Source organism: Malus domestica, chromosome 17 (assembly GCF_042453785.1).
Source record: "Malus domestica chromosome 17, GDT2T_hap1".
Classification (NCBI taxonomy): domain Eukaryota; kingdom Viridiplantae; phylum Streptophyta; class Magnoliopsida; order Rosales; family Rosaceae; genus Malus; species Malus domestica.
Window position 1 is genome coordinate 16,147,307 of NC_091677.1, and position 15,358 is coordinate 16,162,664.

At 37.4% G+C, this 15,358-nt stretch overlaps 2 protein-coding genes across 5 annotated transcripts; both read right to left on the reverse strand.

Annotated features, from left to right (window-relative positions):
• Nucleotides 1–2,576: 2,576 nt before the first annotated feature.
• Nucleotides 2,577–5,809, reverse strand: LOC103405392 (probable plastid-lipid-associated protein 10, chloroplastic). 4 transcript variants are annotated; one of them, XM_070817347.1, is made up of 10 exons: nt 5,696–5,779; nt 5,512–5,580; nt 4,963–5,154; nt 4,749–4,862; nt 4,430–4,564; nt 3,899–3,994; nt 3,435–3,515; nt 3,169–3,255; nt 3,004–3,059; nt 2,577–2,911 (listed from the first exon to the last, which is right to left on the reverse strand). In XM_070817347.1, the coding sequence occupies exons 3-10, from the start codon at nt 5,116–5,118 to the stop codon at nt 2,797–2,799; spliced, it is 840 nt and encodes a 279-aa protein (XP_070673448.1). In that variant the 5' UTR covers nt 5,119–5,154; nt 5,512–5,580; nt 5,696–5,779; the 3' UTR covers nt 2,577–2,796. The 4 variants fall into 4 exon arrangements, with proteins under 4 accessions (XP_070673448.1, XP_008342616.1, XP_008342618.1 ...); XM_008344394.4 differs by having other exon boundaries at nt 2,577–2,914; XM_008344396.4 differs by lacking the exon at nt 5,512–5,580 and having other exon boundaries at nt 5,696–5,809.
• Nucleotides 5,810–14,486: 8,677 nt separating this feature from the next.
• Nucleotides 14,487–14,963, reverse strand: LOC114822449 (probable proteasome inhibitor). The gene has a single exon (XM_029096803.1). The coding sequence runs from the start codon at nt 14,961–14,963 to the stop codon at nt 14,487–14,489; it is 477 nt and encodes a 158-aa protein (XP_028952636.1).
• Nucleotides 14,964–15,358: the final 395 nt, after the last annotated feature.

Genomic DNA, 15,358 nt, shown 5'->3' on the forward strand with positions numbered 1-15,358 from the left:
TAATCCTTGTTCCAAAGAGCATGTTGATTGAATTTTATAATGCAGGGACTTGAAATGGTATTGAATCAGTAGTTTGAAATTGAGCATTCTAAGTTCAATCAATGAAAGGGATTTGGATAATATGTGGGAGGAGTAAAGTGAACAAATATAGAATGTGTATAAATCCAGTTTCACTTGCATTATGTGATATAAACTTAAAACTTGTGATTTTAGAGTGAAGCAGTAGTTTTACGTGTATTATTTCCTAGAGTTCAAGTTTCTAATGGATATTGGCAAATGTGTATGTGATGATTAGTGACGAAAACTCTCTATGATCACTAAGGAATTAATTGGCATTGACATACATCTTTTAAATCACACCTAGTTAACGTCCATGTGGGAGAATGTAAGAATCCTACGTGGACTCAACTTGTTGTGATAAAGGTTAAGAAATATGTTGGTATTTTTCATTAAGAGTTAAATACGTGGATAAATTGATCTCATATATTCATAGAAACACATTCATCATGCTTTGAATCAGACCTCGTCAATACTCCACTACTTTCAGTTGTTGATACAGTGGGACCATAACCAACACCCCACGATAGATGGGAGTTGGCTGTCATTGTTTTCAATATATGTGTAAATTCCTGCTCACAAAGCATTCATTCTTCGATACAGGGTTCTATCACCATAAGAATATTAAGGGCTTGAGTGAGTAGAAGAATTGCTGTGAATTTGAGCCCATATCTTCTTCAGGTAAGAATTCTAATTAGTCTATACAAGTGATAGGATTATCAGATATGTTGATAATATTTCCAATACACATCTCTCCTTACTAGCAAATTAATTGTAGAATTCAATAAAAATGCTTTTGATTACAAATGTTAATTTAACACGCTTGTCTTGTGTTTACATGAAAGGAAGTTGACAAAGCTAATGTGGTCCAAGAACAATAACTCAATTGCATCAATGTTGCTTGACAATGGCTTTGAAACTCAACCACCGCCATTCAAGCTAATGGAACATGACCACATATATCTTTTAAGGGTTCCAAATAATGTCGAAGGGGTAGTGGATGAACGCCATCTTACAACCCGTAGAGCACAAGGTCCTAGGGAAATAAATAGGCTATAGTGGGCACTCAATGGTATTACGCCAATGAGGCTCTAAATCTGAAAGGGCTTCGTTCAATAATCAGACATATCCTACTCCTTATTCTCCTAAGTCATCAACCAAATTATACAGAACCAAGGTGACTAGAATTCGCTGTCACTCCACAAGAATGAAGCTGGGATATGGCTCCAAGGGTGACAAAACTATAAGCAACCAACTTAAAAATTTTAACCATACTACCACTTAGTAATACAGTCTAGTTGTATTCCTCTTCATTTGTAAGTGAGAGGTCTTAGGTTTGATTCTCGCCAAAGGCGAATTTGAAAAATGAAAATAGTTACCAAACTGTGAAAACTAGAAACTGAAAATTGAAAACAAAATCGTTATCAAACGACCCCTAAAAAAAACTTTTTTCAGTTTTTGATTGAAAATGATTACCAAATTAATTATCAAATAAAGTTTCAGTTTATAAATAAAATAAAATAAAATAAAAAGTAAACAAGAACTAAAATGGGATATGCGTCTGTTTCCTTGTATTTGAAATTCAAATATCTCTGATAGCACAAATATTGTATCATTGTAACATCCCATCTAAACGGTCCATAACAATCTTAGTCAAACGGACACCTAGGGATCAAAGAGTGAAAAAACAAATCGATATCGAACTATCATGAGTTTTTGAACATAAAACTTTTCACTCATTAATTAGAGGGAAAGTTTGCAAAATAACCGATTTTAAAACCATGAATTGAATTTTAGCCAAAATTTGTAATTTCTTGTAATTCAAACCAAAAACCAATGTAAAAAGTCCTAATTGCCCTGTAGTAATACTAATCATCTCTTCCCCTCTGGGCCTCTCCTTTGTCACAAGCTTAGGTCGCTAGAATTGTTACGATAGTAGGGCAGCAAATACTGATCGTAGCCCGGCAGCAGCCCCTTTCAAATGTTTTTTCTGGGATCATTTTGCAGTTAACTAACAAAGGCTTACTCATGCAAATAACTCAACTATTAAAATAAAATAAAAAAGAAACCAAGGATTGAATTAGACTTGTATATGGTATTCACAATCTTTGATTCTTTGCCCTTGACATCAGCTCGCTCGTCCTCGGTGCCGCATGTCCCAGCTTCTCGTGGTGATCTGCGGTTGCGGATTTTCTCTCGCCGCCCGTATTGATTTTCCTAGTCTTTGTCCCCGTAACCTCCGGACACTTGGTGACCCTCGGCCGCGAATTTTCTCTCGCCAACGTATCGATCGTCCTGGTCTGTCCCCGTAACCTCCGAAAGAGAAAGATGGCGGAAGCCGATCCATTGGTGAGTGAGTGAAGAAAAGTAGAAGTGCTATTTTTTTTTTTTTTTTTTGGGAAACTAAGTAGAAGTGCTTTGCTTTGTGAGGATGGTTTGCTAATGGATCGACAAATTTCATTGTTCCAACTAACCCAAACGTATGAATCAATCATGCCGGGACAATGAAACCGAAAACAGGACGAAAGGCCTCTGTATTCTTCAGTTTTCCACAAGGGAGAGGGAGCAAGGTTCACAAGAATGTACCTGGTAAACATTACTGCTCATGGAAGAAATAGACAATAGTCTTATGATATTTGTTGAGCTAAACCGTAATCTCATCAGCCACATACCACCTTCGAAGCTTTTCTTCACACCAAAAAAATAGGCGCCGGTAATTGGTTTTACTAGCTTTCCCCATTACTTCAGAGGTTGAGCTTTCGTGAAAACAAAAACTCCTCCGCCACCAACCGCGCGCCCCAAAAGCATATTAGCGTCCAAGTAAGAAAGGTAATATAGTCCTCCGACCGATTGCCTACTGTTTTAAACAAAGTATATGATCATACTAATGTATATTCAGGAAGCTTGCTAAATGTGCTTTGATAAATATGATTAAGAATGATGTACCTTCCTGGATCTCTAACGGGAATTTGCGCTTTGAAAGTCCGGAGGTACTGCAAGATCTGCACAACAGAATTCATATAATCCTCGTTATTATAGACGAAAAAGAAAAAGTAGAGTTGCCTTAGAGCCTGCAGCTCTTCACTAATTTGATAAGTGACATTAATTGACCTGTAAACTTAAAAACGATCGTGGCAATATTGCTGGAGCTATTAGAGCCTGCAGCTCTTCACTGATTTTAATATCTTGAACATTAATCTGCCAAATACAACTTGCAGAATTCAGATAATTAATTTTAAGAAGAGCATCGAGAAGTTTGCGTGTTTAGAAAATTGTAAAAGACGATGTAAAGCAATATGAAAGCTCAGAAGACACAATTATATTCATGACCAGCTTGCAGCCTTGGTTAAAACTTCAGAAGAGGGTAGTAAACTGACCTCTTTGAACTGAAGGTAGATGTTACGCACAGAAACAACCGAAAATTTTGCAGAAACTAGCAGAGTCGCACCTTCTTGTTCCTGCAAGGGGCATAGAACTCATATAATCTATACAAATTTAACGTTTGCGTTTCATGGAGAAAACAGAAGCATTCCTACAACCTACAACTACATACATGTACATATATTTATATGAGCAACCTTTTTAGATTTTATATTATCTTCTATACTTGGTAAAATTAAATAATCTGATCTTATCTATATTCTATAGTATCTTTTGCTGATCAAATGCAAAAAATCATAAGCAATTTGAATTAAAATCAGGATGTACAAGCATAACCCAAAATACATTAATTATAGTCATACCGAATACAACGAAACAACATGATTTAAGAAACTAGATCATACCCCTGAACAATCTAAGTAACAAAATTTTCTAACTAAGAACTCAGAATACTCATTACCTCTAACAAAGGTGGAATGCTCCATCTGACAACATTACGGATCACTCCCCCGTTGGTCTGGTCTTTGCATTCAAATTTCTGAAAAATTTGCCCAACCTATCCCCACATTCATGTTGAAATAAGGGAGGATGAAGGACAACAAAAGAAATCAATAACTATAAAGATATAAAAGAAAAGGCAAGTCAACTATGGTTGGCGTTTTACAATCACAACTGAAAAGTGTTAAAAATGTAAAGACATTAAGTTTTGTGAATATGAAGTGTGACCCGTAAATTGAAAAGTTGTTCAGGTAGAAAGGATTTTAGCCAATACATTCATCGAAAGATTACCATTTATTATGAACAGATGAAAGCAAGAAGATTAAGGTAATTGAAGAATCAGAATATTCAAAGAATATAAAACAATGCGAAGGGGACCAAAAGCTCAGTGGTTTAACATAAACGGATTATTTTCTTTTGTTTAGGTAAAAAAGCATGTTAAGCTATTTTAGAAGATGATAAGATTCCACAATGTGACATTCGTTGTTTATACCTGAAAAAATGGTAGCCTTTCAGCCGCTTCCAGAAGAATGAGAACGTCAGAAGCGGAAGTATATTGCAAACGCCACGTCCCATCCAATTTCACCAAGTCTATTGGTGCACCCATGTTATAGCCCTCCACACTCACCTGGCAGGCTTTTACACAAGTTATTATAACAAAAATCCCACTTCTATGAACTTGGATATTCCGAAACCATCAACTACATAGCATGTACCTGATGTATGTTAATGCAATTTCATGAACGAGATTATTCGACAGAAAAGAGACATATAGTAACAAAATTCATGTAATGAAAATAAAGAGACCACACCAGAGCCTCCTCTATAAATGAGCGTTGATCATCGGTTGTAACAAGGCCCCTTTCGGTGTCTTGTATAGCTCTCAACAGCTCATGTTTCTTGCTCTCTACCTCAAGCTCCACCGTCTGGCATTGATAAAGATCAAAAAAATTATTTGATAAAAAAAAAATGAATTGAGTGAAAATATTTCAAGAAGAAAGTAAGATGAGAAATGAGAAAAGTAACCTGGGCTGCTTGGGTAGCAACAGCTGCGAGACATGGAAACGATTTCTGGGCGGACAACTTTTGTGAGGCAATGAGCATGGAGCTATAAGGCTTAATCTTATTGACACCTCTTGTTGCATTTGAAGGGAACAATGGAGAACAAAGTGCTAGTTCCATAAGAGATTGATGCAAATTTAGTTCACGAATTTCGACCTATAGACGTAAAATCAAATGCAATTCAATTAACCATTCTTATAAGATATTGCTCACAAAAATTATAGCATTTAGGAGAGATTGAGTTCCTATATAAACCCTAACGGCATTTAATTTGCTCCAATTAAATGAAAATGCTTTAAAAAATCTAGAATTTGTATTCCTCAAAAGAAAATCTGCATTTTTATTGGTCCATTTCTCTTTACATAAGTTCAATCCATCAGCAATTTTGCAGAGACCCTTCACTACAAATCCAATTCAAATTTAACTGAAATTATCTGAAACAGCAAGGGAGAAGAAGCTAGAGAAGCATGACGAACACAAAAATATAATTATTCAAAAGGTAAATGAACTGACCTCTATTTAGCTCCATTTAGAAGCAATTCAACAACTTGTAACCCTATCTATCCATATAATTATTCAAAACTGAATGAACAAATAACAATTAAATAGAAAAAAAAATGGTAAATACAGCAGCTCCAAGTTAAACATGCAACAGGGTAGCTACAAAAAATAGAAATTATCAAAAGCAACAGAATACCTGGTAAGATTTCTTCCTCTGTGACTGTTTTTCTCGGGCTCTTCTCTGCTATCAAGTACCCAGCAGCAGCAGGAACCTGCTCCACACCCTTTTTCTTTCACTTTTACTTATGGAGTTCAGGTAGTTAAGATGGTGGGGTCCACTTTTAAGTGTGATGATGTGGATGGGTCCTACTCGACCTGTGGCGTTTGTTTGTCGGTTTTATTTTATTTTATTTTATTCGGGTAAATGGCCCTTGAGCTACAATAGCCATAAGAGTAAACTGCCGATTTGCCCCCTGAACTATCACCCAACTTTCGATTTGCCGTCTGAACTTTTTGATTAGAAAATTAAGGACTTAAACTAATTTTTTTTTGCCAATTTCCCCCCTATCGTTAGTTTTTCATAAATTTCATCCAAATTAACGTTAACTCTTATCATGTGCAAACCACGTAACTCTCATTTGTGGACAAAAGCGTCATTTCACTAGACCTTCAGACAGAAAAGCTATAGAATCACACATATTTGCATAGGTTTATATTTTAGAAATTTAAAGTTTTCAATTATTTTAAAGAATGAAGTGACCGAACTACCCACACATGTTGTGCATATGCTTCCATTTAACAGAAATTTGGATGGAATGAATGAAAAATTAACAGCAGGGGGCAAATTGGCCAAAAAAATTAGTTTAAGTCCTTAATTTTCCAATTAAAAAGTTCAGGGGGCAAATCGAAAGTTGGGTGATAGTTCAGGGGGCAAATCGGCAGTTTACTCATAGCCATAAATGTGGACTGTTACGAGCGGTGGAGCATATCATCGGCATATTTAATTTTTGGGCCTTGGTAAACAAAATTTGCATTTTTGGTTGATGTTACGTACACCAAATCCATGCACCAAATGATGTAACACGTTCTTTATCATATAAATTTTTTATTAAATTGTTAATCAATTTCAACTTGAATTCAAATAAAATTTTGATTGGTGGAAAATTATTTGGTGCAAAAATTTGATATGCCTAACATTATTCTTTTCAATAAGGAGAAAATAAAAACAAATATTCTTGTAAATTGTGATATTTTAATTTTGATTGGGGAAAATCCTAGTTATTACCAAAGTTATTCATAATAATAATAATAGAAAGTTACTCTTTTATATGCACTCAAGTTTGAATATTCTTTTTCGTAATTTAAATTAGTTTAGTTACTACTATATCTTGTATATGAAAATTATACTATAATAACAACAACGGTTCAAATTACAAAAATTTTAATAGTCGCATAACAAGTTAACAATATGAAGAGTTAATGTGTGATTCATTTTCATCACGTAATCCGTTAAATTGGCTAAAAGTGCATTACTATGTCTACGTATTTTGTTATGTCTAACCTACTTACTAATAGAACACTTTTAGTCAGCCAAAACTCCAGAAAATATCATTCTAACCCTCTCACTAATATTGAACAAAAATAAGAGCTATTGGCAAATTAATAATTACATATGATATAACATGAGTTCTATTATTTTTTACGCCAGCCTTACAGTCTTTTAAGTAATTTAACATATTACATCGTATAGTATAAAAAATAAACATGCTCTGTTTGTCAATGTTATTGTTCTTCTTGTTGATATGATTGATAGTTGAAAACAACACTAAATTTGGGTAAAATTACTATTCGGTTCCTAACTATTAATAATCTTTGATTGGATCTGATTGGTTTTCAAATTTTGCTAAAAAGTCTTTAATCTTAATGTATTAATGAATTTACATGTCATGTTAGTTACATAATTTATTTTTAAATAAAAATTGGTAATTGATAATATGGTTTTAATACTCACACCGTCATTAATCTACTATTTAATTTTTAGTTTAAAACATTTCCTAAATATAAAAAATTAAAATAAGTTTGTACTCATTAATTTTATATAAAACATTTTCAATTTTTTAATTTTTTTTTTTCAAATGATAGTTTTTGTTCGATTAGATGTTAAACTAGTCACCGATAGAGTTTGAACCCATGTCATCATGCAAGGGCACGACACATTTCTACCATTGTGGTAAAGGGTCACTTGCTCAATTTTTTAATCTTAAACGTACTCATTCTTAAATATACCAATTTGTTATATATAAGTTTTTGGGCATGAAATAACAGCTTAGACTAAGAATTGGCTAACTCGAGTTGAAAAGCCACAATCCTAGGCCTAGTAAAGATCCCTCAGGCCAGTGGGCTTTCAACCCAGGAAATGGTTGATTTGACCGCGTCCTCATAAAAGTAGGATTGCGAAAGGATTAAGTTCAGATGTGCCTCGGTCGAGTCTTAGGCAAATGGAAATTTTCAAGGATCAGAATGAGCCTTGATTAGATGCGAATTATTTTTAGGATCAGAATTCATTCTTGATCAGATAAGATTAATTCATTCCCATAAAAGGATAAAGTTCAGAATTTTTGTTGGAATTAAAGAGGCCGAGACTGTATGAAGATGAAGTCTTGGCTAAAATGAAATTCAAGTGATAAAGGGAGAATATTCAGGTAAATGCCGAGCAAACACAGTCTCATTATGACTCTACCTTGGCAAAGTTGTTTATCTTGGAAATCGGTCGAGTGTAGAAGTCAACAGTGGGTTAGACACAACCACCACCACATCTATTATACTCACCGGACGAAGCTCGATTGCGATTTTGCACGACAGCATTCATAGTTACTTAGCCTACACACCACGTTGGTGTTGTAATTTTTAGGGTAAATAGTAAGATATATCAAATTTTTTTAAATGTAAAATATACCCATTTTTAAATGTAAAAATTCATTCACTTTTTTCCTAATCCATTTTTTGAACTTATAAGGGTACATTCTTTTTTTGTAGATTAGAGAATGTATCCATGCTAAGTTTATTAAAAATATTATTAACATTATTAAGCCTAATTAGTATTTTTGGTGTGTGATTTTGCAGAATGTACTTGTGTTTAGGTTTGAAGAATCTACCAAACATTATGGTACAATATGACACACCCCGACTTGGATCGAGGCATGATGGCCGTCACGTGAGGGTGACGTAGTCATGTGCAAAGTGCGGAAGCAAAATTGATATAAGAAATACGAATAAACAAAAACCAAACAAACTAGAGCAATAGATAAGATAATGTGCAAGTGCGATATAAAGCGTGATTGCACAACCAGAGCATAAGCATTCTAAGTGCAGTCCAGCAGGACGAATACTAATTATACAACACCCAAAGGTAATCCTACGTTGGTGATAATCTGTCAGAGCTATCGTGAGTTCCTCGTAAGCCACCAACAAACACTCCTACCTAAAACCTGGAGGGGCGCAAAACAGAAAGTATGAGTGGGTAAAAACAAAGCTTTTCAAAACCATTTCATTTATCAAAATTTTAACCCATCGCCGTAAAACCTGTATAATTTCCCAAAAAATAGAATATATAAACATATCACAAAACCATGCTCAGAAAATGATATTCATAAGTATGCCATGCCAAATATCTCAAAATGACAGAATAAGTAACTCAGGTGAAATAACTCATGAGAAATAACACATCAGTCAAATCCACCTCAAGTGGCCTGTACGGCTGAATCTATAACTCCACAAGTATGCATGCACACGAGTCGTGACACACCCCGATCCTAGAATCAAGGCGTACTGGCCGTCACGTGGGCGTGACGTAATCAAAAGTGCGACGCGGAAGCAATAGATAAGAGAAATACGAATAAATAAAAACCAAATACTACCAATAATAACAAGTAACGCTGCTAGAGCAAGTTTAAGCGTTACTTGTTATTATTGCTAGTATTTGGTTTTTATTTATTCGTATTTCTCTTATCTATTGCTTCCGCATCGCACTTTTGGTTACGTCACGCCCATGTGATGGCCAGCACGCCTTGATTCTAGGATCGGGGTGTGTCAAATCGGAACCACCTATAGTGGTCTGTATGACACGACTGGGTGTAAATAAATACGCTCTAGTGCTACGATCATGTGAAGACTGTGCGAATAATCGCGGGTCACCTACAATTCGCATTAATCGTCACATGAAGACTGTGCGAATACGCTCTAACACGATCTACTCAACCTCACGAACAACCCCATATTTTTAGAAAACAATTTCGAGCACCCACGCACCCTCACGCGTCGGCACGTGTCTGGCACACTGAAGGGTTCCCTAACGGCGTTAGGGAATATTCCGTTAAAAATCAGCATATACCGTTAATTATACCTGACCCCGTTAGCATATTTCGTCAAAGTTGACGAAATGCGATCGCCGGTTTCTAGAAAATCTTAGAACTTCAATATCTTCTTCATTTCTCAACCAAAATTCACGAAATTTGTACCAAATTGAAGCTTAGGATGAGAGGAACAAAACCTTACCACTTTGGGGACCTAAAACCAACGGAAACTCGCTGGAAAAAGTCACGAGAATTAGGCCACCCTACAACTCACTAAACTCGAGCTTCCCGACGTTCAAAACCTTCCAAAATTCTTCTAAAAGCTTCATAAAGCAATTATAAAACTCCCTAGACCCTTAAAACACGAAGAAAAGTCCGCAATCACGACTGAGCGACTGTGCACCTCCTTAGAGCTTCTTGGTTCTCGAGATCCCGACATCCTCACGTCCAACCAAAGCTATGGTTCATTTCCTGGACTCACAAGGAACATGAAAACCACATCTTCTACATCGATCCGTAAGGGATGAAGTTGGTTGAATGATGATCGTACGGGTTGTATGGACAAATGGAAAATTTTGAGAGGGAGGAGAGAGAGAGTCAACGGGAGTTTGGGTGTGTGTAGGGTCCAGTTTGCAGCCAATCGATCAAAACCTTAAGTTTTTTAGTTCTAATTGGATCCAATTACTTAGGAATAGAACTAATTGGTCCAAACCTTACCTCATTTACACACATACACAATTTAACATTCAAGGGTATAAAAGTCATTTCACACCATCAATAAAATATATTTCGGGACAGGTTGTCACATCTTACCCTCCTTAAAAAATTTCATCCCGAAATTTCACACAATAATGTACAAACCACTAATAACCATAAAACAAGCATGGATACATATCTTCCATACGCTCTTCCGTCCCCCAGGTAGCTTCCTCCATCTGGTGATTACTCCACAAAACTTTCACCAAGCGCACGGTCTTATTCCTCAAAACCTTATCTTTCCAATCCAAAATCGTCAATGGTTCCTCATCATAAGTCAAATATGGATTAATTTCCAATGGTTAAGGAGGTATCACATGTGATGGATCTGAAACATAATGACGAAGCATGGAAACATGGAACACATCGTGCACTTGACAACTCTGGAGGCAACTCAAGCTTGTAAGCAACTTCACCAATTCCCTCGGTGATCCGATACGGTCCGATGTACTTAGGACTCAACTTACCTTTCTTCCCGAACCGTACAACACCTTTCCACGGTGACAACTTCAGAAACACCCAATCGCCAATTTTATACACCCGGTCAGTGGCATGCTTGTCTACTAAACTTTTCTGTCGATCATTGGCCGCTTTCAGGTTAGACTTAATTACCTGAACATTCTAAGTAGTCTCATCCATAATTTCAGGGCCTACTAAAACTCTTTCACCAACCTCTAACCAACATAAAGGTATACAAAAAGATTTGCCATAAAGTGCCTCAAAATGTGACATACCAATACTCGAATGGTAGCTATTGTTATATGCAAACTCCATCAGATCTAATCGTTGATGCCAGGCGTCGCCAAACTGTAAAACAGAAGATCTTAGCATATCCTCCATTGTCTGAATTTGTCTATCTGTCTGAGGACGATATGTCGTACTATAGAGTAATCTCGAACCAAGAGCTTCCTGAAATGCCACCCAGAATTTAGAAGTAAACCTAGGATCCTGATCTGAGATAATACTAACCAGAACTCCATGGTACTTAACAATCTTCGATATGAATAATTCAGCTAATCGGCTTAAAGAATATTTATCCTTCACTGGAATAAAATGCGCTGATTTAGTAAGCCGATCAACTATCACCCAAATGCCATCATAACCATTTCGTGTACGAGGAAGCTTGTACAAAAAATCCATGGTAATGTTTTCCCATTTCAACTCTGGAACAGGAAGTGGCTGCATCAATCCAAATGGCTTTTTCCTTTTGGCTTTGACTTGCTGACAAATGGCACATATACTCACATACTCAGCAATTTCTCTTTTCATACCCAGCCAATAATAAAATGGTCGAATGGTATGATACATTTTAGTACCTCCAGGATGCATTGCATAAGTCGAACAGTGCACTTCATCCAAAATTTCTTTCTTTAATTCCATATTATTCAGCACGTACATTCTTCCCTCTTGCATAAGCATGTCATCCGATTCTCTAATCATTAGATCTTTCTTTTTCCCATCATTCTTTGCCTCAATTAATTTATGGGTTTCTTCATCATTTATCTAAGCCTCGAGTACTCGATCAACTAATATTGGCCTGACCTGAAAATTAGCAAGTCAGGCTTCCTCACGTTCCTCCACTCCTAACTTCACTCCAGTGGACCTTGTTAATGCACAAAACCGGAGGGGTTTTGGAACAACATAAATCCGACTGTGAATCTGCTTGAAAGTAAATAACACAAGATGTGTCGTGGTTCACCCCAAGGTTTGGGCTACGTCCACACTGATATTGTATTTCTGAGAGAGAGAGAGAGATGAGTGAGGGAGAGGGCTTCTGAGGGTGAGAGAGCTCTTCCCATGGCCTAAGAAAATGGCATCCCCCAATTGTAAGGGTGATGAGTCATTTTATAGAATAAGGGCTCCTCACTTATTACATATTTGCCCCTTTCTTTATTACATAATTACATTTAAGTCCCTCGAGTATTTGTACGAGATCTCAATATGGAGGCCCTAAGTATGGTATAAACAGTAGTCCCCCAAGTCTTCAGTCAAGAGAGTCTTTTGGCTGGAGACTTGAAACTCAATCCATGTTTGGGCCGAAGTAACTAGATGTTGTCTTGAACTGATGCTAGATATGAGATGGTGCTCAATCTGAAATGATGCTCAACTAGAAGTAGCACATGTTGCGAGATTGCTCGGCTTGTGGCTTATATTGCCTTGGTTGGCTCGGCTTGTGGCGTTGAAGGTGAGGGAGTCCCTTTTATAAAATAAGGATACATGAATGATGGGCTAGAGTTGATGCTCGCGGTGAGGCGGTTGTTCGACAGGCGGCGATGCTTTCTAATGATGATGATGGAGTCCCTTTTATAAACTAAGGGCTCGCTCCTCAATACATAAGTGATGGGTTATGAGTGATGCTCGCGGCGAGGCGATTGCCCAGTAGGCGGTGATACTCTTTAATGAAGGTGAGAGAGTTCTTTTTATAAAATAAGGGCTCGCTCTTCAGTACATGAATAATGGGTGCTCTCTAATAAAGGTGAGGGAGTCCCTTTTATAAAATAAGGGCTCGCTCCTCAGTACATAAATAATGGGCTAAGTCCCCCAAGTATTTTTTATGAAGCCTTGTTGAGGCCCAATATATGGTACATAATGCAGTCCCCCAAGTTTTCGGTCAATAGAGTCTGTTGGCTGGAGACTTCAAATTGAATCCATGTATGGGCCGAAGAGGCGGTTGTTCGGATACGGTATTTGTATACCCTGCATTGAAGCTTTGTAGGTGAAGCTTTGTAAGTGAAGCTTTGAAGCTGGAGCTTTGTAAATGAAGCTTTTGAAGCTAGAGCTTTTGTAAATGAAGCTTTTGAAGCTGGAGCTCTGTAAATGAAGTTTTTGAAGCTAGAGCTTTTGTAAATAAAGCTTTTGAAGCTAGAGCTCTGTAAATGAAGCCTTTGAAGTTAGAGCTTTTGTAAATGAAGCTTTTGAAGTTGGAGCTCTGTAAATGAAGCTTTTGAGGCTAGAGCTTTTGTAAATGAAGCTTTTGAAGCTAGAGCTCTGTAAATGAAGCTTTTGAAGCTGATTGACATGAGTGATGCTCATAAATGTTTATGTTAAATGACATGAGTGATGCTCATGGATGTTGACAGGAGTGATGCTCATGAATGTTTATGTATGATTAATATGAGTAATGCTCATGAATGTTTATGTATGATTGACATGAGTAATGCTCATGTATAATTTGAAATACTGGGCGTACTTTTGATCACCTGGTTGGTGGTAATAGTGGCAGGTTGCTGAATGATTTTGGAGTACTGGGCGTACTTTTAATCACCTGGTTGGTGGTAATAATGACAGGTTACCAAATGATTTTGGAGTACTCGGCGTATTTTTGATCACCTGGTTGGTGCTAATAGCAACGGGGTGCCGAATAATTTTTTGTAGTACTGGGCGTACTTTTGATCACCTGGTTGGTGATATTTTGGGCTTATGGGCCTTCGCTCTCCACACAACATTACAACCCATTTATTTTGGGCTTTGTAAATTTTTTTTATTTATTTATTTTTAACTATTATTACCCTCTGATGGGGTTTATATAGATGTTTCTGAAAGATATGAAAAATAAATTACATCATTCAAAAAATAAGGAAAGTAAACCACATCATTCTGGTGGGGTGTTTATTCCTTGCTTTTGCAGTGTGGATGTTTATTCCTTGCTTTTGCTTGTGTTTTTCTGATGCACTCTCTCTATCTCTTCACCTGGTAGACAGAAGGAATCATAATAATAGGAAGATCTTTTGCTTTTCTTCTTTTCTCTTTTCCCTTTTTCTTTTGCTTTCTCAGAAAATGAAGATGCAGGGGATGGGTCATTGATCTCATCCAGCAGGTTGTCTGCAGCATACAGAGCATCTTTGATCTGCACTAGCTTCCCTGTAATTTGTCGAGGCACTAGGGCTGATCATGGGCCCTCTTGATCAAGGGGTGCAAAGAGTCGAGAATTTTCACCAGCCACTCCATATTCTTAAACTGTCTAGAGTAATTTCCGCCCCCGGTTTCCTCTACATAATTCCCAACGTCTAATTCGACATGCTTAGAAGACCCATCAGCCAGAGCGCAAAACACATGCAGTTCATCCTCCATCACAAGGCACTTGACCCGGACCTTCTTCGAACCCTCTTCCAGGTTCACGTACACGAATACGTACTGGTCTTCGAGCTCGTTCCATCCCTTAATACGCACTTCATCTGTGAAAGAAGAGTTGAGGGCGACAGGGGAAAAGGCGTGGGGACCAGTGGTGATGAGGTCGTAGCCGGAGGCCAAGAAGTAGGCATGGACGGCTAGGGTGACCTTGTCGTTGTCGTTGCTAGAGCGAAAGGTCGGCTTCATTGTCTTGATCAGCGCCACCACTGACTTGCTGTTCGCCATTTTTATGATTCTGAGAGCGTGATTGAAGCTTGAAATGTGGGATTGTATGGTGTAAGAAATGGGGCTGCAACCATGTGTTTCTTGTCTGCATTTATACTTGCATCTCTATAAGCACGATGGGGCTTCCGTGGAAGATGATGCTGATCTATATATGTTGTTGGCCCAATTTTCTAACAGCTTAAACATTTTAGATTATGTGGATTTCATGGGCTTCTTGGACTTTTTGTGGGCTAGGATTATGGGCGGGGAGTCCGGAGACCTGTATATAGCTGATTCTATGCACTGGAGACCTGTGGAAACCTGTGCCTGGTAGAGTGTCCGAGGCTGGTAGGTTGGGCAAAAAAATGCATGCAGAGGGAGAGCGTGTCCAAGTCTCTGCCTCAAATTTATCGGTG